The 26,169-nt window shown below is 47.2% G+C and overlaps 2 protein-coding genes across 6 annotated transcripts in view; one reads left to right on the forward strand and one right to left on the reverse strand.

The window, feature by feature from the left end:
- The window catches only part of C11H10orf143 (chromosome 11 C10orf143 homolog), a 49,157-nt gene extending 43,292 nt beyond the window's left edge, over nucleotides 1-5,865 (reverse strand). For all 5 annotated transcript variants that reach the window (XM_030940995.1, XM_030940993.1, XM_030940992.1 and 2 more), the window contains exon 1: nucleotides 5,742-5,865. In XM_030940995.1, coding sequence (XP_030796855.1) covers nucleotides 5,742-5,810 — 69 coding nt within the window. In that variant the 5' untranslated portion in view covers nucleotides 5,811-5,865. The remainder of the gene's footprint in view (nucleotides 1-5,741) is intronic.
- On the forward strand, nucleotides 1,062-3,877 carry LOC104682700 (melanoma inhibitory activity protein 2-like). The gene has a single exon (XM_030940990.1). It carries the CDS (start codon nucleotides 1,097-1,099, stop codon nucleotides 3,401-3,403), a length of 2,307 nt encoding a protein of 768 aa, XP_030796850.1. The 5' UTR covers nucleotides 1,062-1,096; the 3' UTR covers nucleotides 3,404-3,877.
- Nucleotides 5,866-26,169: the final 20,304 nt, after the last annotated feature.

The raw sequence follows: 26,169 nt of genomic DNA on the forward strand, positions 1-26,169 counted from the left end.
ATTTGAGATGGAGTCTTACTCTCTCGTCCAGGCTGGAATGCAGTGGTGTGATCTCCGCTCACTGCAACCTCTGCCTCCTGGGTTCAAGCAATTCTTCTGTCTCAGCCTCCTGAGTAGCTGGGATCACAGAGGCATGCCACCAAGCCCAGCTAATGTTTGTATTTTTAGTAGAGACAGGATTTCACCATGTTGGCCAGGCTGGTCTGGAACTCCTGACCTCAGGTGATTAGCCTGCTTTGGCCTCCCAAAGTGCTGGGATTACAGGCATGGGCCACTGCGCCCGGCCTGCTATTTTAGTTCCACAAGTGCTACATGGGAAGCTGTGTAGCCCTGTGATTAAGAGGGCAGGCCCTGCTGCCAAACGGCTTGGATTTAAGACCTTGTTCCACCATTTACTAGCTGTGTATCCTTAGGCCAGTTAATTACCCCCTCTGTGTCTCATTTGTATCAAGGGAATAACTTGGCAGTGTTGTGCTATTAATTCAGATAATCCAAGCTGGACATGGTCGCTTACACCTGTAATCCCAGCACTTTGGGAGGCAGAGGCAGGCTGATCACCTGAGGTCAGGAGTTCGAGACCAGCTTGGCCAACATGGCGAAACCTCATCTCTACTAAAAATACAAAAGTTAGCTGAGCATGGTGGCGGGCACCTGTAATTCTAGCTACTAGGTAGGCTGAGGCAGAAGAATCGCTTGAACCGGGGAGGCGGAGGTTGCAGTGAGCCAAGACTGTGCCACTGCACTCAGGCCTGGGTAACAGAGTGAGACTCCGTCTCAAAAAAACAAAACAAAACAAAACAAAACCTCCCCCTCCAAGGCTGCCTGGCCGAAACCAAACCGAGGGGTGGTTTCACAGGCTTGCGCAGGTCCGGCTGGGACATGTGCTACCTCAGAATGCAGTGGAACAAAGGGGCCAGGGTAGGCAGCCTAGGCCTGTGAGTGCCCGCATCCCTCAGCTCCCCCCGCAGCCGGGTCCGCAATGGTCCGCTCCAGTTGCCGGCTGCGGATTCGGTTCCCGACAGAAGGCTGCGAGTTCTCCGCTGCTTGTTGTCGCTGGGTTACTGCGGCGACCGACCGCCAGAGCAGCCTTGGCGCTATGGAGGAGCCAGGGGCTACCCCTCAGCTGTACTTGGGGCTGGTCCTGGGGGAGCTACACAGGGTTGTGGCAGCACTGCCTATAGATTCTAATCCTTATGGTTTTCCATGGGAATTGGTGATATGTGCCGCTGTTGTTGGATTTTTTGCTGTTCTCCTTTTTTTGCGGAGAAGTTTTAGATCGATTAGGAGTCGGCTGTATGTGGGAAGAGAGAAAAAGCTTGCTATGATGCTTTCTGGACTAATTGAAGAAAAATGTAAACTACTTGAAAAATTTAGCCTTGTTCAAAAACAGTATGAAGACTGTGAAGCAGCAGCATCTTTAGAGGATACCAGCTTTGAGAATGCGGCAATGGAAGAACAGAGTTTGGAGGCAACCTGCGAAAATCTGAACAGGTCCAATTCTGAACTTGAGCATGAAATACTCTGTCTAGAAAAAGAGTTAACAGAAGAGAAATCTAAACATTCTCAAAAAAATGAATTGATGGCAGATATTTCAAAACGGATACAGTCTCTAGAAGATGAGTCAAAATCCCTCAAATCACAAGTAGCTGAAGCCAAAATAATCTTCAAGATATTTCAAATGACTGAAGAACGACTGAAGATAGCAATAAAAGACGCTTTGAATGAAAACTCTCAACTTCAGGAAAGCCAGAAACAGTTTTTGCAAGAAGTGGAAGTATGGAAAGAACAAGTGAGTGAACTTAATAAACAGAAAATAACATTTGAAGACTTCAAAGTACATGCAGAACAAGTTCTAAATGATACAGCAAATCACATCAAGACTCTGACTGAACGCTTGCTAAAGATGAAAGATTGGACTGCTAGGCTTGGAGAAGACAGAACGGATGATGGTAACTTAGAAGTGAACAGTGAATCGGAAGAAGGTGCTTACTCAGATGATCCTCCAAAAGGAGCTTTGAAGACGCTGATTCATGCCGCTAAGTTAAATGCTTCTTTAAAAACCTTAAAAGGAGAACGAAACCAAATTTATATCCAGTTATCTGAAATTGATAAAACAAAGGAAGAGCTTACAGAGCATATTAAAAATCTTCAGACTGAACAAGCATCTTTGCAGTCAGAAAACACACATTTTGAAAGTGAGAATCAGAAGCTTCAACAGAAACTTAAAGTAATGACTGAATTATATCAAGAAAATGAAATGAAACTCTACAGGAAATTAACAGTAGAGGAAAATAACCGGTTAGAGAAAGAAGAGAAACTTTCTAAGGTAGACAAAAAGATCAGCCATGCCACTAAAGAGCTGGAGACCTATGGACAGCGAGCCAAAGATCTTGAAGAAGAATTGGAAAGAACTATTCATTATTATCAACAGCAGATTATTTCCCATGAGAAAAAAGCACATCATAATTGGTTGGCAGCTTGGATTGCTGAAAGAAACCTCAATGATTTAAGGAAAGAAAATGCTAACAGACAAAAATTAACTAAAACAGAGTTTAAATCTGAACTTTTAGAAAAAGATCCTTATGTACTTGATGGTCCAAATACAGCATTTGGCAGAGAGCATTCCCCATATGGTCCCTCATCATTGGGTCAGCCTTTATCTGAAAAGAGAGCTTTTCTCTCTCCTCCAGCTGTGTTGGAGGGTCCACGCAGACTCTCACCTTTGCCTCCAGGGGAAGAAGGAAGAAGCTCAGGAGGCCCAGGGAATCCTCTGGACCATCAGATTACCAATGAAAGAGGAGAATCAAGCTGTGAGAAGTTAACCCATCCTCACACGGCTCCTTCTGACACTGTGTCCCTGCCATCTCCGTGGGAACAGGACCGTAGGATGTTTCCTCCACCAGGACGATCATATCCTGATTCAGCTCTTCCTCCCCAAAGGCAAGACAGATTTTATTCTAACTCTGGTAGACCATCTGGGCCAGCAGAACTCAGAAGTTTTAGTATGCCTTCTTTGGATAAAATGGATGGGTCAACGCCTTCAGAAATGGAATCCAGTAGAAAAGATACCAAAGATGATCCTGGGAATTTAAATAGGCCTGATTCATCTCTCCCCGCTGAAAATGAAGCAACTGGCCCTGGCTTTGTTCCTCCACCTCTTGCTCCAATCAGAGGTCCATTGTTTCCAGTGGATACAAGGGGCCCGTTCATGAGAAGAGGACCTCCTTTGCCCCGACCTCCTCCAGGAAGCAGGTTTGGAGCTTCTCAAGATTATTTTCCACGAAGGGATTTCCCAGGTCCGCCACATGTTCCATTTGCAATGAGAAATGTCTATCCACCAAGAGGTTTTCCTCCTTACCTTCCCCTCAAGACCTGGATTTTTCCCCGCACCCCCACATTCTGAAGGTATAAATGAGTTCCCTTCTGGGCTGATATCGCCTTCAAATGAGCCTGCTACTGAACATCCAAAACCGCAGCAATACACCTGACAATATTTTTGCTCTCTGCAAAAGTAATTCTGACTGATCTCATTTTCAGTTTAAGTAACTGCTGTTACTTAAGTGATTACATTTTTGCTCAAATTGAAACTTAATGTAATTATAATTCTTAGGATAGTATTTTGTAAATAAGGATGATTTAAATATGAATCTTATGAGTAAATTATTTCCACTGTATTTTATTCTAGATAGTATAACCATTTTAATTTGATTAATCCACTATTATAGAAACAATAGTGGGAGTTTTACATATGTAATCTTGCAGGTGGGGAGGCTTTAAATTCTAAAGGCTGTGTCTTTAAGCCAAGAATTGTATTTACTGTAGGTGTAGACAAATGTGAAAGTAACTTTATGCTTAATTAAATAAATTTTAGTTGATTAAAAAATTCAGATAATCTACATGATAACCATTCTATCACTAGCAGTATTTGCCATGTCTCTACTAAATGTTTCAAAGTCGCAGAAAACACAGCACGGCCTAACAGGAGCTCTTCGTTGCCTCTCACAGCTCCACACTACTCTTCTCTCAAGGAACAGCAGCACTGCCCTCCCAGGGCTCAAGTCAACCCTGGCATTACCCTGGACTCTGCCCTTCACATTACCCTGCCATAGCCACTCCATCAGTGAGACTGTCTGCTCTCCCTCTACACAGTCACGTCTGTCTAGTATCACCACCCCACTGCCCTCTCTTGTGCAAGCCTCTGCCACTTCTCCTCTGACATACTACTGTAGCCACAAGCCTTGCCTCCCTGCCTGCACACTGACCGCACCTTTCATTTTCCAGGGCCGTGGAGTAAGGTCGAAACACGCCAGCATAATCATGTCACTTTCCTGTTTGTTTTCCTGCCGTCTGGTAGCACGGTAGTGGTGATCCACTCTTGGCTATGCAGAGGAGGGTAACACCCAGGGGATGGTGTGATGGGAAGGAATCTAGGCCCCTGCATATCCCCTGATTTGGGTGCCACCAGCCCTACGTCTATATTTAGTGACCCTGGGTTCCACCTTACTGGACTGCTCACCTTCATGCTGTTCTGTGCAGGAGAATCAAACTTCCATCTTGTTAGGGCCAGCATGCTTTGAAGGCTCTTGGTTACAAAAGCACCCTAACCTGCTATATTACTGTACTATACTATTACTATACCATATTATTAGTACATTACTGGGGTAACCTGCACCCTAGTAATGTAACAATTTGTACCTGGAGGAGGGGTGCGGCTGTGACAGAAACCTAAGTGGCACTGGCTTCACAGCCAGGCAGTGGCAGGTGAGGAAAGAGGTGGTAGAAAGCTAGTCATTCCCGCTACGCAGTAAATACATCTTTAAAAATGCTGCCTGCATTAACTGGGAAGACAGATCCTGCACTTACCAAGCCTGTGTAGCTCTAGAAGGAAAAAAAAAAAAAAAAAAAGCAAATATGCGGTATGTTGGCTGCTCACTGCTGCCCTTAGCAAGGAACTTTGAAATAAATGAGGCTGAGTAAGAACTGGCCAATTTGCAAGCAGAGGTGGAAGATAAAATACAGTAACGCCAAGCAGCTCTGTCTTCCCGCTCCAATCCTGCAGTACTTCTTTCAGCTCCCCTAAGACGCTAAGCTTCTTCCTCCAACACTGTTTTTTGTCAGCTCCCATCCTACATACCCCTGGTCATCCTTCAAGTCTCACACATACCTGACGTACCCACTCACCCTGGGATCTTGTGCAAGCCTCCCCATTACCATCTCATCTTACCCTCTTCCCATCAGTTAATGGACTCAGCCCAAGAAGCACTAACACGCTCAATGCGGGTAATTTTCTGCGCGTGTTCGCTCCCCACGTACCCGTCCCCCAACACCCAGCCCTGGGCTTGGCACGTGGCAAGCGCTCAGTGAACGAGACTCATGAACAGTCAAGCGTAGACGGCAGGGGAAAACCTGACACGGATACCAAGCACCCGAGGTCCTGCTATGAGTCCCGGCCCATGTTTTAGGGAGCCTGGGTCTGGAGCCCCAGTGAGCGTGCGCTCAAGGTGCCCAGGTTCCGCGAGTCCGCGCAGGCGCGAAATCGGGAGGGCGGTGTCACAACCCCGCCCGTAACAGGCCACGCCCGTAACGGGCCACGCCCTCCCAGGGAGGTGCGCGCGCCTGCGAGTGGCTTGGGTCAGGCCGCCTCACAGGCAGGGCCGCGCCCGCAAACACGAGGTGGGGTGGGAACCCGCCTAGGGGCCATCTGCCCTCCCGTCCCTAACGCCCAGGCCCCGGGGGCTCACCACATCCCCCTGAACCTGGAGATCCTCCGCCCTCCGCCGCCGCCAGCGGCAGAGCGCTAGGCTGTCCATGCAGCCACAGCGTCAAACCCTTCGGGCCTCTCAGGCCTGGCCGAGGCCCGCGCTCCACGCCCCCTTCCGCACACGGCCCTGGGGAGCCAATGGGGAGACTGAGGGGCGGGGCGCCACGGGAAGCGCGAGAGCACCAAGGCGAGGACCGCAGGCAGGAGCAGTAGAGACCGGAGTCTTCTGGGAATATTGGGATGATGTGGGCGTTGTCCGTCCGCCCCAAGTCATTACTTCGCAGAGAGGTCGGCTTGTCGCTTCTCTTCACAGGAGCAGCCGTGGGGCTCCAAAGAAAGCATTCTTTAAGGATCCCGCCAAACTTTTGACAACAGCCCGTGGATCGGCTGGAAGAGCGCCCGCCTCCTCTGTCTTATGATTGGTTGTTAGGCCTCGCGGGGCGCGGTCTCCCCGTGGCTGGTTGGCTAATAGATGGCGCAGCGGGCCAATTAGCTTGAGCGAGACAGCGGGTGTTTCTGGGAGTTGTGGTCCGCAGGGCTGCCTCGCTTCCGGGTGGGAGGGACTGGCGCCGCGGTGGGAAGGTGCAGAGCATTCAGGCCAGTCCCGCGCGGCATACGACTGGTGTCTGGTGGCTGCTGGTTGGGAGGCCCCGGAAGCACTTCTCCCCTAGGCTGGAGGGCACTAGGAGGTCGCAGGTGCTAAGCTGCCAGGGCCTTTTGGCTGTGCTGAAGGGAAAAAGCACAGCCACTGTCGGGGGCGTGTGCTGCGCAGGTGGTTGCCGCCGTGATGTTCGCTCCCTCTAGCCCCTGCCAGGGATGCAGCCAACCAACCCTCAACAGCCGGCGGCGTTTCAGTCTCTGGCCCGGCGCGGTGCTGAGCACCACTGAGCCCTCATCGTAGGGCACCGAGTTCCGGACTCCTGCAGCCGCTTGTCCAGGCCCCTCCTGCCTTAGCACGGAGCTCCCTTGATTGCTCCAAACAGCCTAGACCGGCGCCTTTTTTGGATGATTTAAAACGGGGCCAATCCGTTGCCAGCGATTGGCTGGCAATGGGCACATGACCCTGTACGGGCCAGGGAGAAGTAAGCGAGGTCTGTTGAGGCAGAGTTTTGGGAAAGATTTTTCTTCTAGATAAAAAGGGAGGTGGGTGGGTGGGGGCTGTTTTCTTCCTGTTGTCCTTGCCCAGTGTAAGTTTCCTGGAGCTGCGGCAGCCTTTTTGTCACCGTGAGGGCAGCTGGGGGGAACCCTAGGAAAGCCCCTAGAGCCAGAACAGCCTGAGCCTCTGAACCAACCCACAACTGACGACGGGTCACTTTGTCGTGTGTCTGTGATTTGAGTCCATCATTCTGCAGTTGAAGGTATCCTTTGCACAAAGTCCTGTTCTTAACCATTATAGTGAAACGCATGAATCGCTCTTCGGGCTATTTGCTGCATGATCCTCAGCAAATTAAATAGTTAATCTCACTCAGAGGATACAATAATAAAGCATAGAGACTGTGAGGATTACATGAGGCATTCACCTAGAATATGCTTAGAGCAATGCTGGACACAAACTAAGTACTCAACAATGTTATATTTCTCCTACTAGTCAGTACTCCTAGGACTAATTGTGCCACCACTGGTTCACAGCCCCTTATCAAAAACCTTTCAGGCCAGATGTGTTTGTGAAATTCAGAATTTTTTGAATGTTTAAAAAATGTGAGATATATTGTATACCCCGATAGTCAAACAATGTTTCTATAGCAGAAATGTGAGTCTTCACAAATATTCACCCTAAGTGGGATATATAAAGGTTGTTAAAAGGGCCAGGCACAGTAGCTTAAGCTTGTAATCCCAATACTTTGGAAGGCCAAAGCGGGAGGATTGCTTGAACCCAGGAGTTTGAGACCAACCTCGGCAACATAGTGAGACCCCGTCACTACAAAATAAAAATAAAAATAAATTAGCTGGGCACTATGATTCCCACCTGTACTCCCAGCTACTCAGAAGGCTGAGATGGGAAAGATAGATTGCTTAGGCCTGGAAGGTTGAGGCTGCAGTGGTTCCAGCCTGGGCAATAGAGTGAGACCCTGTCCCAAATAAAATAAATACAATAAATAAAGGTTGTAAATAACCTTTATTGTATATATGAAACGGATCTCATATCCGTTCAAATGAGTTCACTCCAAGCGTGGGGAAAAACTAATTTGGAGGATTTTCTGCATTTCAGAATTGAAAATAAGGTACGTCGTAGGCCTCTAAAAACGTTTGTCTTGCACTTTAGATTAGATGACTTGCTTTGTTACCCTTTTTTGGTATCACTGGCCTTTATACTTATGGCTGCTTTTCAGATGTGTATAAGAACAAAATTTCAACAAATTTAGTTTCGAAGATCTGATTGGCTTTTATTAGCATTGCATGCACCAGGCCGTCTACAAGACAGAAAAGTGCTCCAGTGAGGACCGAGTGGGTGAGTTTGACAGGCAGAAAAAAGTGGAGGAAAGCAGGAAGAGTGAACAAATAGCAGAACAGTCATTTCAGTCATTTCAGGATGACTTCCCTTATAGAGGTGCAAACGAAATCTTGGCTTTATGTAATTTGGCTTTCATCTCTCTCCTGATTTCTCAGAAGATCTTATAAGTAAGCAACCCAGGTTTCAGTGTGGTGGCATGGATCCTTAGCATTAGTGACTCCAGTTTTGGCCTGCTGTCTTTCTTAAATGGATGCGTGAGGCGACCATTTGGTAATGGGGGGCACTACTTAGCCTAGGAATGAGATACAGCAATAGGTATATTCAGAAAGATGCAGTTTAGCTTAGCACACTATTTTCCAACCATCAGTCACGGGTACTAACTGCAAGGTGTATGCTAAAATTCTCCTATTATTTACATAGTACATTTATTTAAATTCTCAATATCTTAAGTTTGAAAAATTTTAAGAATAATATGTAACATCTATAAAATGATGGTTTGAATGCTCACTACTTTAGTATGTTAAATAGATTAATTATTAGAAGAAAATATGGGAGCCCAGGCACGGTGACTCATGTCTGTAATCCCAGCACTTTGGAAGACCAAGACGGGCAGATTGCCTGAGGCCAGGAGTTTGAGACCAGCTGGCCAACATGGCAAAACCCTGTCTCTATTAAAAATACAAAAATTAGCCAGGCATAGTGGCGCATGTCTGTAATCCCAGCTTTTTGGGAGGCTGACGCATGAGAATTGCTTAAACTCCAGAGGTGTAGGTTGCAGTGAGTCAAGATCATGCCACTGCACTCCAGCTTAGGTGACAAAACAAAACTCTGTCTCAAAAAAAAAAAAAGAAAGAAAAAAATTGGCTGGGTACGGTGGCTCACGCCTGTAATCCCAGCACTCTGGGAGGCTGAGGCGGGTGGATCACAAGATCAGGAGATCAAGACCAGCCTGGCCACCATGGTGAAACCCTGTCTCTACTAAAAATACAAAAAGTTAGCCAGGTGTGGTGGCATGCACCTGTAGTCCTAGCTACTTGGAAGGCTGAGGCAGGAGAATCACTTGAACCTGGGAGGCAGAGGTTGCAGTGAGCTGAGACTGCACCACTCCACTCCAGCCTGGGCGACAGAGCGAGACTCCGTCTCAAAAAAAAAAAAAGAAAAGAAAATATGGGAAAGCTTCATGATATTGATTTCCTGCGTATGACACCAAAAGTACAGTCAATAAAAGAAAAAAAATAGATAATTTGGAACTATATCAAAATTTTAAATTTTGTACATCAAAGGACACTATTAATCCAGTGAAAAGGCAACCCAGGAAATGGAGAAAATATTTCCAAATCACATATCTGATAAGGAGTTAATATCCAGATTATATAAAGAATGCCTGGCTGGGTGCTGTGGCTCATGCCCAGGAGTTCAAGACCAGCATAGGCAACAAAGCAAAACCCCATCTCTAAAAATAAAATAAAAATTGTTTCTCATGGCCAGGCATGGTGACGCATACCTATAACCCCAGCAGTTTGAGAGGCATAGGTGGGGAGATCACTTGAACTCTGGAGTTCTAGGCCAGGCATGGGCAACATAGGGAGAGCCAGGTTTCTACAAAAAAAAAAATATATATATATATATATATATATATATATATATATATATATGCCTGGCATGGTGGCATGCACCTGTAGTCCCAGCTACTCAGAAGCCTGTAGTGGGAGGATCACTTGAGCCCAGGAGGTCAAGGCTGCAGTGAGTTATGATCATGCCACTGCACTCCAGCTGGGGCGACACAACAAGACCCTGCCTTAAATAAATAAATAAAAACCTGTTTATGCACCACTTACTGTCATCTTGCACACCGCCTTCAAGGGAAGTATCTCTCAGGTGGAAGGTGATTTGAGTTCAGTCCCACCCTGCCAGTTTCCAGCACCTGGACAAAGCTGCTTAAACCTCTAAGTCCCCTTCCTCTTTTTGGTGCATAAAATTGGAATAAGAAGACCTGGCACAGTGGCACATACCTGTAGTCCCAGCTACTCGGGAGGCTGAGGCAGAAGGGTTGCTTGAGACCAGGAGTTTGAGGCTACAGTGTGCTATGGTGTAACCTGTGAATGGCCACTGCATTCTAGCCTGGAGAACGTAGGGAAACCTTGTCTAAAAACTAGAGAAATAAAATTAAGAATTGGGATGCTAATAGTGTCTACCTCAGTGGAATACTTTTGAGTTTTTTGTTTTTTGTACTTTTTTTTTCCCCCCGAGACGGAGTCTTGCTCTGTCACCCAGGCTGGAGTGCAGTGGTGTGATCTCGGCTCACTGCAACCTCTTCCTCCCGGATTCAAGCAATTCTCCTGCCTCAGCCTCCTGAGTAGCTGGTATTACAGGCACTCGCCACCACACCTGGCTAAATTCTTAGTAGAGATGGGGTTTCACCATGTTGGCCAGACTGGTCTCAAACTCTTGACCTCTTAATCCACCCACCTCGGCCTCCCAACGTGCTGGGACTATAGGCATGAGCCACCGCACCCGGCCACTTTGGAGTTTTAAGTGAGGTGCTGTCTGTGACTGTGGGGTGGTGAGCACTGTGTCTGGTAAGCTCTCAACTAATGGTAGCTGGTGTGACTGTCTCTAGTCTTTCTCCAACTGAGCACGTAGCCTTTCCCCTTCCTGGATCACATAGAGTTCAGGAAGTTTCCAGAGAGGTTTGACTTGGTAATGGCTCCTGTACTCAACTGACGAATGTTTGTTTCTGAGCCTCAGTTCCCTCATCTATAAAATAGGAATAACATAGACTGCTCCTGTCGCCTGCCTTCGAGAGAAGTCAGAGCTTCCAAGAGTGGCTGCTGATTTGCCAGTGAACACACTCATCTTGGCCATGCCAAGGGGGATCTGTGTGTGTGGTGGAGCCAGGCCAAGGAGCAGTTCAATTCAACTGTTGCAATGCCATTATTTCTATTCTTCCATTTACCCAGTCTTCCCCCTTTCAAACTCCCATGACGTCTTTTAAAAAGCACCGTGTCTGCTCATCTTACTGAGATGTACAAGATAACACGTAAAGCCTGTAGTAGGGAGCCTGGCATGGAGTAGGCATTTCAGAGGCGCTCCTTCCATTCTCTGCTGCCCTCTTATTTAAACATTCCCAGCACTTCCCTGGGCACTAGAATAAGGTTAGTTTTTACCTTTGAAATTTATGGTTTCTTTAGATATTATAGTAACAATAATTGGTTATCGTCTTTACCTGGAAAGGCTTCCCCATTGGATTAGTCTATTTTGTCCTGCTATAAAGGAATAACTGAGGCTGGGTATTTACAAAGCAAAGAAGTTTATTTGTCTCACAGTTCTACAGGCTGTCCATGAAGCATGGTGTCAGCATCTGCTTCCGGTGAGGCCTCAGGAAGCTTTCAATCATGGCAGAAGGCCAAGGGGCAGTGGGGTCTCACATGGCAAGAGAGGGAGGAGGAGGTGCCAGGCTCTTTAAACAATCAGCTCTTGCGTGAACTCAAAGAGCCAGAACTCACTCAGTACCTGGAGGACGACATGGAGACATTAACGAGAGATCCACCCCCATGACCCAAACTTGTCCCACTATGCCCACCTCCAGCACTGGTGGTCACAGTTCAACGTGAGATTTAGAGGGGACAAACATCCAAACTGTGTCACCCCTCAACCCCTCAACGGCCCCTGGTTTGCTCCTGGTTTTCCAGATTTTGACTGAAATGTCCTCTTCCCAGCAAAGCCGTGTGGACCACCCAGGTTAAAGCAGCCACCTGGTGCTGGCCTGTGTAGCCCAATTCCAGTTCTCCAGGGTGCTCATCACTCTGTGGCAGTTTCTCTTCTGGTTTGTGAGAGAAAAATAAATCTTGGGGCTCCAAAATCACTAAAGGGAAAAGTCAAGCTGAGAACTGCTTAGGGCAAACCTGCCTCCCCTTCTATTCAAAGTCACCCCTTTGCTCACTGAGATAAATGCATATCTGATTGCCTCCTTTGGAGAGGCTCATCTCAAACTCAAAAGAGGGCAACCATTTATCTCTTACCTACCTATGACCTGGAAGCCCCCTCCTGCTACAAGTTGTCCCGCCTTTCTGGACTGAACCAATGAACATCTCACATATGTTGATTGATGTCTTGTATCTCCCCAAAATGTATAAAACCAGACTGTGCTCTGACCACCTTGGGCACATGTCATCAGGACATCCTGAGTCTGGGTCACAGGCATGCATCCTCAACCTCGGCAAAAATAAACCTCCTAAATTAACTGAGACCCATCTCAGATATTCGGGGTTCACACGTTGATGTTCTGTACTCTTCCCCCCAACCCCCCAGAGTGCTTGTTCGCCACTGTCCAGAGCCAGGCACACTGCAGGCACTGAGGAAAGAAGTGTGCCAACAGAGACTTTGCTAGTTAGCCTGGAAACTTTGATTTCATTTAATTATCACAGTAATACTGCAGGACTATCCTCATGTTCAGACAAAAAAACTGAAGCTCGGAGAAGTTACCCATGGTGCCCGGACTGCAAGGCCACCAAGTGGCAGACCTGAATTCAACCAAGTCCATCTGGTTTCCCACCCTTCTGTGCCCAGTAGCTTTTGGGTTCCCATGTAAAGCCTGCTTATTAAGCTGCAAGTCTTCCTGAAAACAAGGTGAGTTAGACAAAAACAAACAGAAACAGCAACCCACAGCTGTATCTTGTCAGTTACCCCAAAGGCCTCCATTTCCCAGTGGCACTTTCCGGGCATCCTGCTGGGAAGTGACGTGCAAGGCCCAGGGCGTGGCTTATTATTTAATATCAAAAGACTTTAGGCCAGGAGCGGTGGCTCATGCCTGTAATCCCAGCACTTTGGGAGGCTGAAGTGGGTGGATCACTTGAGGTCAGGAATTCGAGACCAGCCTGACCAACATGGTGAAACCCCATCTCTACTAAAAATAAAAATAAAAAAATAGCCAGGTGTCATGGCTGGCACCTGTGATCCCAGCTGCTCAGGAGATTAAGGCATGAGCATCACTTGAACCTGGGAGGCGGAGGTTGCAGTGAGCCAAGATCTCACTCACCACTGCACTCCAGCCTGGGTGACAGAGTAAGACCCTGTCTCAAAAAAAAAAAAAAAAAAAAAAAAGTCTTTATGACCAGTGCAAATTAGAGATCTATATGACACACTGTGTAATGTATATGCCCAAGTCCATCTCACAATGGTACTATAAACACACGCTGTATACAGAAGGTAAGAATTTTATAGTCTGTCTTTTTGCATTTTCTTCATAGGTGCTGTTGATAAATAAAAATATTAATAAACCACAAATGTACCTTCCAAAGTCAATAGCTTTATGTTTGACTGGAAAGTACTGTCTCCCATCTTAACCTACCCCTGCTTCTAATAGCTTGACAATGTTTGTTAAATGCCACACACCAATGTCCTTTCTAAGTCATGCTTTGTTTCAACAATAGATTGAAATTTTACCATGATGTTTTGTATTTCATCCTAAATTTTTTTATTTTCAAGTGTATGAAGTCACATTGTTATGTCTGATAATCCATTTTGGACATGTATTTTCATATAAATTATAGGACATTTTTGCCTCTCAGTTCTCACAACATAGTAAGGAAAAAAAACCCAGCATGTGGCAATATGACTGATGCCATGTTAGTGTGTGGTTGGAAATAATAAAGATTATAAATGACTCCATAGGTGTAGAAAATAAGGGGAGAAGACTTATTGGGGAGAAGTAAAAAAGCTTGTTTTCTTTATGCATAGCAGAAAGAAGGCACCATGACTGATATATTACTATTCACCTTCTTTTTATTTCTAAGGGGGTTTTTATTAACCCCTTTTTATCAATCAAAATAAATTGATTGCCAGTGAATGCAATATTTTCTGACTATTTGAAATTATACAATGAAAGCAAAGACATGTAAACTCACATACTACATTTGCTGACAAACAAAAGACAACCTTCCCCCCCTCCAAAAGGATTGCTAAATAGTTAAAGATTGTTATAGCTATCTCTTAAAAAAAGAACATTTTAGGCCAGGCATGGTGGTTCTCACCTGTAATCCCAGCACTTCTAGAGGCCAAAGCAGAGGATCTTTTGAGCCCAGGAGTTGGAGAGCAGCCTTGGAAACATAGGGAGACCCCAATCTCTATGAAAAATAAAAATGAAAGTATCTGGGTGTGGTGGCACACAACTGTGGTCCCAGCTACTTGGGAGGCTGAGGCAGAGGATCCCTTGAGCCTGGGTGGTCTAGGATGCAGTGAGCCATGATCACACCACTGCACCCCAGCCTGGGTGAAAAAGCAAGACCCTTTTTCAAAGAAAAGAATATTTTATTTAAGGATAGGATTAGGCCTTGGGATTCCTTTGGAATTCAACTTCATCCAGCTGTGTTAGTGGTCATGTAGTCATTAAATAACAGAATACTGTTATTCAATAAATATATCCCATCATAAAAGGACATGTTTCTTTAGGGCAAATACAGTTATGACCAATCTCAGTCCTGGGCAAGGAATTATATACTTACCTGATTCAAGAAGGGAGAAAACAAGGTGGTCAGGAATACATCTGTGATTCACTCCCTCAAGAGGCAGTCCGGTGACATGGTTTGGCTGTGTCCCCACCCAAATCTCTTCTTGAATTGTAGCTCCCATAATTCCCACGTGTTGTGGGAGATAATTGAGTCACGGGGGTGGGTTTTTCTTGTGCTGTTCTCCTGATAGTGAGAAATCTCATGAGATCTGATGGTTTTACAAAGGGGAGTTCCCTGCATAAGCTCCTTGCCTGCCTCTATGTGAGACACGACTTTGCTCCTCCTTTGAGTTCCACCATAATTGTGAGGCCTCCCCAGCCATATGGAACTGTGAGTCCATTAAACCTCTTTCCTTTATAAATTACCCATCTTGGGTATGTCTTTTTTTTTTTTTTTTTTTTTTTTTTTTTTTTTTGAGACAGAGTTTCACTCTTATTGCCCAGGCTGGAGTGCAATGGCACGATCTCAGCTCACTGCAACCTCTGTCTCCCAGGTTCAAGCGATTCTCCTGCCTCAGCCTCCCGAGTAGCTGGGATTACAGGCGCCCGCCACCACGCCTGGTTAATTTTGTATTTTTAGTAGAGATGGGGTTTCTCCATGTTGGCCAGGCTGGTCTGAAACTCCCCGCCTCAGGTGATCCCCCCGCCTCAGCCTCCCAAAGTGCTGGGATTATAGGCGTGAGTCATCGCGCCGGGCCAGTATGTCTTTATTAGCAGCATGAAAACTGACTAATACATCTGGTCACTCTTAGCATAGTGACATAGAATGTGCACAAACTAAAAAATAAGGGTTTCAACCTAACTGGTGAGAGCATTCCTCTTGGTGTTCTCCAGGAAGAAGGCCAGAGAGTTTGGGACAACAGAAATAAAACAGTGGTTTTGAAAATGGGGCCAAACTGTGCCCCCCGTGGAGGGGCTGAGGAGGAGGGAGCGGGGCACTGAGCCCTCTGTTTGTTCGGCCTCTGGGCTCTCTGCCTCCCACCATCAGCCCTCAGGGCAGCTACTGCTCACTGGCCACCTGGCTGCTGATGGGCTTGGTGACCAGCAGAGCTGCCCTGTTGTGTCTGTGCAGAGTCAGCCAGATGTGGTTCAGCACAGATCTTTCCCTCGGTTTCATGGAGTAAAAGGTTCCTCATTAGGGCCCCACACATCCGTCTCTCATCATAGGAGGGTGACTTTCTTCCTGCATCTCCTGTTTCCACTTCTTAGTCATTTCAACCAGCGACGAACTGGAAAAAGAACATATATGTTATGGTGGGAAAGTATGAAAGTAATGTTGGCATGGAGTGTTTCAATGAGATGTTTCTTCTGATTAAAGCATATTTCATATGATGGGCAAGTAATAGATACGACCTCGGACGTAGGCTAATCATGGAGTCAACAGCAAGCTTCCACTTGACTCTTAGGAAATTAGCTCCCTCACCAGAACATTCCCGCTGTCTTTCTTTCTTTCTTTCTACATACCATCAGGGATTGGGCTTTCTTTCTACATACCATCAGGCAACTGGGGCCTATGCATCCTTTAAAAATTAGTGGTTTGTTTTTTCTTTTCTTTTTTGGTTTGTTCTAGAAGAAGAAATTTAAAGCCAGCCATTGTTTTACAGAAAAATCATCGTGCCATTGAAACCCAAAGTGTGCCATCCAATCTGAAGGCCATGGGAGCCATGAATCCTTTCAGAGTTGGAAGCAAATGCAAAACTGTTCGCGTCATCCTGGGTTATCTTATCGTTTCACCACCTTCCTGAAATGGAACTCGAACTTCATTTAGAGTAGCTCTCCGGCACGCTGGCACGGAGGCTCCCAGAGCTGAGCGAGCAAGGGGTGCCATAAGAACCAGGCGTTCTGCCCCGACCGGCCCACCTCACTCTCGGCAGAGGGAGGCATTTGTGGTGGGCCAATGTTCATGCAGCCTCAGCCTGGACAACTCCAGAAGAAACTCAAGAACACAAATTTAGATGATTAACAAAATAGTCTGTGTTCCATCTTCCTGCACTGGGGGGAAATGTCACTTGTATTTTAGAGGAGAGAGAGAATGGGAAGGAAGCCACTGCAGGTGTGGCAGACATTGGAGGACTCGGGGCAAGTATAAAACTGCTGTGGCCACTGATTTAACTAAGTTTCAACCAAGTAGCTTTTCAGGTTGGGTGACATCTGCTACATGCTAGAACTAGCTATGGAGTCTGTGCTTTAGCCCCAGTTTGGAGCCCAGAACTATTAGCATATATCACTGAGTTGTGTTTGTAAGGGTTGTATGTATTTTTAGTGTTTCCCAGACCTTTCTACCCTGATTGCCTTCCACAGGTAGGAGCCGCTGACTGTACCTGGTGCCTGAGGCCACTCCAGTGGTCCCTTCTGGGAGGTGATGCTTCTGTGCAAAAGCAGCCTGTGAAAGAACGTCAAGGTCAGCGGAAGAGAGGGCACACGCCTTTCAAGGAGGTGGTGTGGGTTGGGACCCAGTGTCCTGGAAGGGACCTCCTTCAGGCGAGAACTCTTGAAGCCAGATAGCATGAAAGAACCTGAGTATAGAACTTCTCAGGTCTCTAAGGAATGACATCTGATTCTATAAGAATCAGAAGTTTGTTGGCCAGGTGCAGTGGCTCACACCTGTAATCCCAGCACTTGGAGAGGCTGAGGCAGGAAGATCACTTGAGCTCAGGGGTTGGAGACCAGCCTGGGCAACACAGTGAGACCTCATCTCTATTTAAAAAAAAAAAAAAGTTTGTGACACCAAGGAAAGCTCCTCTGTGTCCTTAGTTTCTTAGATATGAAACGTGAACTACAAATAACAGCAGAAAATTGACTCCAACTGGACTTGGAGGATAAATACACATACACACACAATACTATTTACATATAAAACATTGTGACTCAAAAGGAGAGAAAATGCAGCTGCATGTAAACATCCGTGGCAATTAGGTATACACCCTCAGTGACCAGCAAATAGCATTTGGTGTGTCTAGGGTGATCGCCGCAGGAACTGGGCCTTCGGTTAGTAACGATGCTTTGGAAGCGTGCATGCCAGTCATAACATGTGGAGGGCTCTTCCTCTCTCCCGCCCCGTGTTAACATGCTTTCATATGGCCAGCACGGTCTTGATAAATCTTGCAGGATCTCAAATAGCCTAGTGAAACGGGAAGAGAAGAAGAAGGTGTTAAAAGTTTGCAGGTCAGGGGAAAAGCACATGTTTTGGGTAAGTCGGCGGAGCCTCCACAAATAGAGCATCAGTTTGTGTGAATTCTCAGCTGTGGTTTCTCAGGTTGGATAAAGAAGCCGCCCAACAAAGGCTGCTGTTTCGCCCGCATGAAGAGACACTTATGCCACCTACAGCCTGGAATCTGGCACTACAATTCGCGCCCAACTCGGGCTCGTCCTAGGTGGGAGAGAGATCAGAATCTATGCAGGGAATGCAAAATGGGCAGGGAATTCCAAGGTGAGTTTTTCTTCCCTCCGGTAAATTGCAAACAATTAAAAACATGTTTGAAAATTACGGTAACTAAGTAATTTTTGGAGATTGCAGCAGCTGGGTTGGGATTTATGAATTACATTTCTTACAAATACATTTCTTCTAGAGAACTTCCCGTGGGACATAATCACTTTTCCCCCCTGCATAGCAGTCCCACAACTCAACCCCAGGCTAGACTGGGCTACTGGGTACACACTTGCCCAGACAGTCTCAGCTTCTTAGGGGAAACCAGATTACTGTGAAGCCATCAGATAAGACATACTTCTGAAAAGAAATGGAATGTATTTTTATTGGCAAAGCCAAGATGAAGTATGTCTTCAAATCTGTTTTACAAATAAACTTACACATAAATTGTCCATCCACTGCTTGGAAATCTTTTTTCATGTTTGAGGAGCTGTCAGAGGTCTCTAATAAACAGTGAGTCTTATTTAGTTTACTGGATATGTAATTCTTCTTTTCTTTGAAAATAATTATTTTTCAAGCAAGTGCAGCAAAAATACAACCAATAAAAATCTAGCTATGACAGCATAAACAACCTTTATAGCACGCATATACATAGACTTCTTCCAATAAAAGCAGCTCCTGGCAAGAAAGGGAACAGATAATTGGCTGATGTGTTCCCAGATAAGTTCTGGACTCCCAAGGGCTAAGAGAAGAGTCCTCACAGCCCATACCCCACTCCCCATCCCAGACTGGTCCTTGGTTAGGGAGAGGGAGGAGGGTCCCCATTGCCAGAGTGACTTGGGCTAAGGAGAAGGGATGGGCTGCTCTCAGCATGGAGTCAGGGGAGACCCTTCCCAAGGCCCCTCCTTGGGGCCAGGAAGTCTGCTGGACAGAGGCTGAACCCCGCTGCAGGCTCCGGAGGACAGGTGGGAGACCGGTCACTGTTCAGGCTCCCCATTCTCGGTCCAGGCCAATTGTCCCCGCGGGAGGGCTGTGCCAGGGTGGGTGGCAGGGCTGGGGGTGGGGTAGGGGTCAACTTTGGATAATCTGGTCCAGGCGTTCTGCTCTGGGTTGGGTCGACCCGGCGCGCAGGGAGGCTGTTTGTCCCGGGCCTTCCCATCCCGCGCCCTCCCATCCCCAGCCCAGGCGAGCAGCGTGGGGGGTCGGGGCGGGGCTGCTACCCGGGAGCCTGGGGTTGCAAGTTCTCAGCAGACGTGTGGGTGCTCATTTATGCTTTTTATAGTAGCTGGAGAAGATGTTATCGCAGCTTGAGAACAGAAATTAAAATATGTATCCTTCAGGTGCAAATCTACTGTACTTACAGTTTTACTGTTTCTCTGCAGGGGGGCTCCATTAATCTTGTAAGAGTGAAATTCCTAAGGAAATTAATTCCCTCCAGTTGGGGTTATTCTCAACTGGTCTTTGGGGGCGGAGTAATTGGAATTTAAGAGTCGCTCTTAAAAGAAAGGAAACGTTGGCCATTTTACTCGCATAACAACACTTTTTAGTATCAGGCTTTACTCTTTAAAACACCTTCACCTTTCTCTCCCTGTACCTCTTTGTATTTCTGGGCTTCCCTTGGTAGAGTTTACAAATACCCCCATCAGGTAGGACCTCCCCTCCCAGTTTCCCTGAGGCCGACCCCACATTCCTCTCCACATGGGTTATTTGTGGCCCCCCACCCTCCTTCTCCCACTGCTCAGGCTGAGGACCACGGGACCACAGGAGGGAATGAGGCATCATGAAAAGTTCGTGGCCAAATCATTTCCTTGCCTGTTTAGGAGCAGTAAATGTTTGTTGTCATTACCCAGCAAAATAATTACCACTCAATTTCTCACTCTCTCTCTCTCGCTCTCTCTCTCTTTCTCTCTCTCTCACGCACACACCCCCCCTTTAAAATACAGTCAATTCACAGGCAAGAGGTGAAGTATTTTTTTGCTGCCAGGAAAGTCCAGGAAAGCAACTTCCTCTGGAGCTTCAGGTTTCCCAGGCCCAAGCTTCAGCCCCCAGGCCCATAGCCCCAGGCCCTTATTCTTCAGGCTATGGGAACCCCACCACCACCAAGAAGGAACAGAACACGGCTAAATGGCTAAATGCGGGTGTGGTGGCGCATGCCTGTAGTCCCAGCTGCTTGAGAGGCTGAGGCAGAAGAATTGCTTGAACCCAGGAGGTGGAGGTTGCAGTGAGCCGAGATCGCGCCACTGCACTCCAGCCTGGGCAACAGAGCTAGACTCCCTCTCAAAAAAAAAAAAAAAGAACATGTCTAAATGATGCTTATATACTTATATACAGGGTCAGCAGAATATTAGTGGACAGGAGGAACCTGTGGGCACATGGCCATAATCAGCCACAGTCCTTGCTTTTCAGCTTTAACAGGGCTTAAGGGAAAGCCACGTCCAGCGCGTTCTGTGCCAGTCCAAGCCAATTTAATAGGGTCATGGCCAGTTTTTCCCTGTGGGCCCTAACATGGTCACACAGAGAGAGGATGGACTTTCCAGGGCACTGCTTGGGGCAGTGAGTCCTGGCACCGCCCCTCCCCTGCTGTGGGTTGGGCAGTTTCCTGAGCCATACAGTGGGGCGTGGGCAGTGTGGTTCCCACGTCATCAGCTTAAGGGGGTGCTGAATGATCGATACGGATGTTTACTTTTGGGGGGTTCTGAATAGCTGACAAGTGCCATCTACCAGTGGGCACCGGTGTATCCCACAGTTCCCCAAAACCTGGCTCAGCTCAGGGCAGAGCCTAGTAGTCTTGTCCACGTCAGAACATCAGAGCTCCCAGAGCTAGGAGGAGGTCATCTGCTGCCTCTGGGCCTCTTGATATCAACAGTGACAACATGGGCTCAGGAAACAGAACCCCAGAATGAGGCCTCAGCTGTAGCCTCAGAAGCAAAAGTTTTTCTCTGTCCTTCTGCCCTCTTGTCCCTGCCCTTCATTCTGCTCTGAGGCTAGTCAGAGAAACAAGAATCCCTCTTCCCTTAGGCACAACATAGAAACCAGAACCCCTTTTCCCCAAATAATTACTCTAACTCCCTGCCCCCCAACACCCGAAAATCCAAAATTCTCTATGCTACCTAATACACTGTATCCTATAGTAAGATCAGCTAAATAAGCTGACCCCACCTTTCCTGTGTGAAAACACAGAACTCAACATCCCAACTTTTCTCTGTAAAAACTGGCCACAGACCAGGCATGGTGGCGCATGCCTGTAATCCCAGCACTTTGGGAGGCCAAGGCAGGTGGATCACTTGAGGTCAGGAGCTCAAGAGCAGCCTGGCCAAGGTGGTAAAACCCCATCTCTACTGAAAATACAAAAAATTAGCCTGGTGTGGTAGTGCATGCCTGTAATCACAGCTACTTGGGAAGCTGAGGCAGGAGAATGACTTGAACCTGGGAGGTGGAGGTTGCAGTGAGCCGAGATCATGCCACTGCACCCCAGCCTGGGTGGCAGAGCGAGACCCCATCTCAAAAACAAACAAACAAACAAACAAACACACACACACAAAACTGGCCAAAAAGAAATGTTCTGACCTATCTTGCTTGAGTGGAGGTCACAAGACCCCCATTCCAGAGAGGGTCTTGCTCCTTTACCCAGAAGGAAGGAGGCTGCAGAGGCCAGGAAGAACCTGAACACCAGACAGGCCTTGGTGGGTTTTTGCAGTCAGTTCTTTTTAAAAGATAAAACACAAAGTCATATTTATTAGAGTTGTCCACAGTCAGCAGTGGTGACCTTCTTGCTGGTCTCGCCATTTCTGGACCCTCATGCCTTCTTTCACCTTGCCAAAGACCACAGGCTCGCCATGCAACCACTGAGTCTTGGCAGTGCAGATGCAAAACTGGGAACTGTATGTGTTGGGTCCAGCATTTGCCTTGGACAACATGCCGCGTCCTGTATGCTTCAGGCTATAGTTTTCATCATCAAATTTCTCCCTGTAGATGGACTTGCCACCAGTACCATTATGGCGTATGAAGCTAGCACCCTAACACACAAACCCTGGAATAATTCTGTGAAAGCAGGAACCCTTGTGACAAAATCCTTTCCCTCCAGTGCTCAGAGCACGAGAGTGTCCTGCTGTCTTTGGAATCTTGTCTGCAAACAGCCTGAAGGGCTGTTTGATGGCCCCAGGGCTTACCATTGATGGCCATGTTGAAGAACATGGTGGGATTCACCATGGCTGGTAGCAGGAGGTTCCTGGGGGGGGCGGGGGGGCATCGGCATCTGCAAAGCCCCCAGTGAGTTCTGCTAGTGTAAGAGCACACCCATTTTGTCCAATCGTATTTCTACACAACTGTCCATACTTTGTTGAACCTAAGCATAAAAATGGACAGTTTTCCTTGTATCTCTGAGTCTTCACGAGTCACGTGGAACTGTGATCAAATAAATGTGTATATCTTTTCTCCTATTAATCTGCCTTTTGTCAGTGATTTTCAGCAAACCATCCGAGGGCTAAGGGGAAGCTTTCCTGTGGCCCCTACAATAATAAACTACAAAAAGGGCGAAAATGGAAGTGTTATCCAGGAGTTTTCATAGCATTTTTCTTTTTAAAGAGTCTGCTCTGCAACTGGTTTGTGCTACTTTCAGCAAATTCCACTTAAAAGAAAAATCAGCGGGCCGGGCGCGGTGGCTCAAGCCTGTAATCCCAGCACTTTGGGAGGCCGAGGCAGGCGAATCACAAGGCCAGGAGATCGAGACCCTCCTGGCTAACACGGTGAAACTCTGTCTCTACTAAAAATACACAAAATTAGCCGGGTGTGGTGGCACGCACCTGTAGTCCCAGCCACTCGGGAGGCTTGGGCAGGAGAATGGCATGAACCTGGGAGACAGAGCTTGCAGTGAGCCAAGATCGCGCCACTGCACTCCAGCCTGGGCGACAGAGTGAGACTCCATCTCAAAATAAATAAATAAATAAACAAAATAAATAAATAATAATAAAAAAGAAAAGAAAAATCAGCATTTATAAAACAGCCACATTTGAGGGGTGATTACTGCTCTTTTGAAAAGGATTCACTATAGCACATTTCCCCTGTGCAATACAATTTCATAATTTTTTAAATTTCAAAAGCAGTCCATGCTATTGGGAAACATGCAAATGACACAAAGAAATGTGTAAGCCAAAGTGAAGGGCCTCCCTTTAGCTCTCCTCTGTTTCCGCTCTCTGGAGGCAAGCTCTGAAAATAATTTGGGGAGCATCCTTCTGGAGACCCTTTTCTATGCGCCATTCACTGATATAGTTATATGTTTTATTTACATTCAATTCTACTTAAAAGTGATAATCACAGGCTGGGCGCGGTGGCTCACGCCTGTAATCCCGGCACTTTGGGAAGCTGAGGTGGGTGGATCACCTGAGAACAGGAGTTTGAGACCAGCCTGACCAACATGGAGAAACCCCATCTTTACTAAAAATACAAAATTAGCCGGGCGTGGTGGCACATCCCTGTAATCCCAGCTACTTGGGAGGCTGAGGCAGGAGAATCACTTGAACCTGGGAGGCGGAGGTTGCGGTGAGTCGAGATCACGCCATTGCACTCCAGCCTGGGCAATAGGAGCAAAACTCCATCTCAAAAAAAAAAAAGGAAATAAAAAAAAATGATGACCAGAATGTGTATCTTGTTTTATGACATGGTATCTTTTTCTTTTTTTGGACATGGTGTCTTTTTTCCCTCCTATTGCATTCTTTTCATAGTAAACTTTAAAATCTTATTTACATTGTTTTTAACTAAACTTTTTATTTTAAAAGAACTGTAGATTCACATACAGTTGTAAGAAATAATACAGATCCTGTGTACACTTTCTTACAATGACAACACCTTGCAAAACTGTAATATTACAACCAGGATGTTGATATTTATAAACAATCCACTGATCTTTTTCAGATTTTCCCAGTTTTACTTGTACTCGTGCGCTCAGGTGTGTGCACGCGTGTGTGTGTTTAGTTTGTTTTTGTTTTTGAGACAGGTTCTCGCTCTGTCGCCCAGGTGAGTGGGCAGTAGCAGTGGCAGGATCATGGCTCACTGCAGCCTCCAACTCTCAGGCTCAAGTGATCTTCTCAGCTCAGCTTCTCACCTAGCTGGGACCACAAGTGTGAGCCACCATGCCCGGCTCATTTTTTTTTTTTTTTTTGTAGAGACTGGGTCGTCCTATGTTGCCCTGCTGGTCTCCAACTCCTCGGCTGAGGTGATCTTCCTGCCTGGGGTTTTCAAAGTGCTGGGATTACAGGTGTGAGTCAGAGCGCCCAGCCAAGTTCTAACAATTTTATCATGTTTAGTTTGTGTTCCTACCACCACAGGCAAGATACAAAATGGTTCCTTATCATTCTCCCATTGCATTTTAAATAACATAATTTACTGTGTTCAATACCATGTATTTCTCCAGGTGAGGTATACATGTGACAGGCTCCAAAAGGCCTCTTTTAATCACCACAGTAGTGCTGCCCAAGAAAACTCAAGGGCCACGAATGAAAGTTGTCTATGAAATTAGACATTTCTCAGGAGCCAAAGGTAAAAGAGGCCAATTTAAATAATATATTTCAGAAAACCCAATATATCCAAATATCCTCATTTCAACATGTAATCAATATAAAAAGTATGAATGATATGCTACTTTTCTCATACGAAGTCTTTGCAATCCAGTGAGCCCAGTCCTCTGGCAGCTGTTAGCACAGACTGAGCGCCTCCTATGTGTCTGACTTTGATCCAGGCACTGAGACACAGACCAGCTTTTGCCCTTTGACAACACAGGCCAATGGAGGGGACAAACACAGTTCTAGAACATGAGACAGGCCATGGTAGAAGCAAGCACAGGGGGCCTGGGAACACCTGGCTAGTAGGGAAGGCTCTGTGGGGGCTTGGCCTCAAAGCCCAGGGACAGCAGGGGGACCAGTCAGAGGGAGTCCCAGTGTCTGGGTGGGAGCGATGGTGTTCCCTGAGATGGGAACCAAGAGGAGAGGCACTTTGGAGGGAAGGCCCAGTGTGGTTTGGAGATATCCAATAAAAGATGGCCCCTCCTCAAAGTTAATGGATGCTGGGCTCTGGGGTGCAGGGGAGGGTTCTGGGCCAGCTGTTGAGGTTTCCCTGGAGGTTGATGTCACTGGGGGAGTGGAGATTACTCAGGCCAGAAAGTGTGTGGGAAGCATAGGGATACAGAGTACGCCACATAGAGAGCCCACATCAGGGAGATTCCCAAGGGAGAAAGACAAGCCAGGGACCATCTGAGGAGGCCAGGCAGGAGGAATGCAGGGATCTTGGAGCCAGGCCCCCAACCCAGTGGACCCGCCCAGCAGCCCTTCTGTTCTGAGGTTACAATGGGTGATGGCTTGGTGGGGCTGCAGTGAGTGGTGGCAGGCGCGGAGGCCAGGGGAGGAGGGACATGCTGTGGGCTCCAGGTTCAGGTCTGAATTCAGGACTGAGTTGGAAGCACCCTGTCTGTGTTGAAGTTCAAGATCTACCACTTCTGTTCCCAAACCTCCCAGTTCTTCCTCACCTTTATGCAATTTCATTTTTGATAATTTCAGCTTCCTAAATGTACACATCTGATTTCACTTTCACTCACACGTCTCACCCTCACTCCTCCACCGGCCCCTTCTCACTATGACAGACCCAGGAGACACAGGAAGTGCAAGGAAGGTCTGGAGCCCCAAAAGCCAGGAGCCTAAGGAGTCAAGTGCCCTGATAGCCAGGAACCCTGACACCCAGGAGCCCCGACACCCAGGAACCCCAACAGCCAGAAGCCTCTACCACCAGGAGCCCTGACAGCAAGGAACCCCAACACCCAGGAGCCCCTACTACAGCCAGGAAGCCAGGAACTCTAACACCCAGGAGCCTCTACAGCCAGGAACCCCGACAGCCAGGAACCCCTACAGCCAGGGGCCTCGACGGCCAGAAGCCACTATAGCCAGAAGCCCTTATAGAGCCAGGAGCGCCTACAGCCAGGAGCCACTACAGCCAGGAGCCACTACAGCCAGCGAGCCCCGACAGCCAGGAACCCTGAAGCCAGGAGGTCCGCAGCGGAGTGCCCAGACCTGGCAGGGTCAGAGCCCCTCAGCGGG

The sequence above is a fragment of the Rhinopithecus roxellana genome, chromosome 11, assembly GCF_007565055.1.
Source record: "Rhinopithecus roxellana isolate Shanxi Qingling chromosome 11, ASM756505v1, whole genome shotgun sequence".
Taxonomy (NCBI): domain Eukaryota; kingdom Metazoa; phylum Chordata; class Mammalia; order Primates; family Cercopithecidae; genus Rhinopithecus; species Rhinopithecus roxellana.

Excerpts from the sequence above, each read along its gene's own strand:
- LOC104682700 (XM_030940990.1), top strand. The coding sequence starts at position 1,097 with ATGGAGGAGCCAGGGGCTACCCCTCAGCTGTACTTGGGGCTGGTCCTG.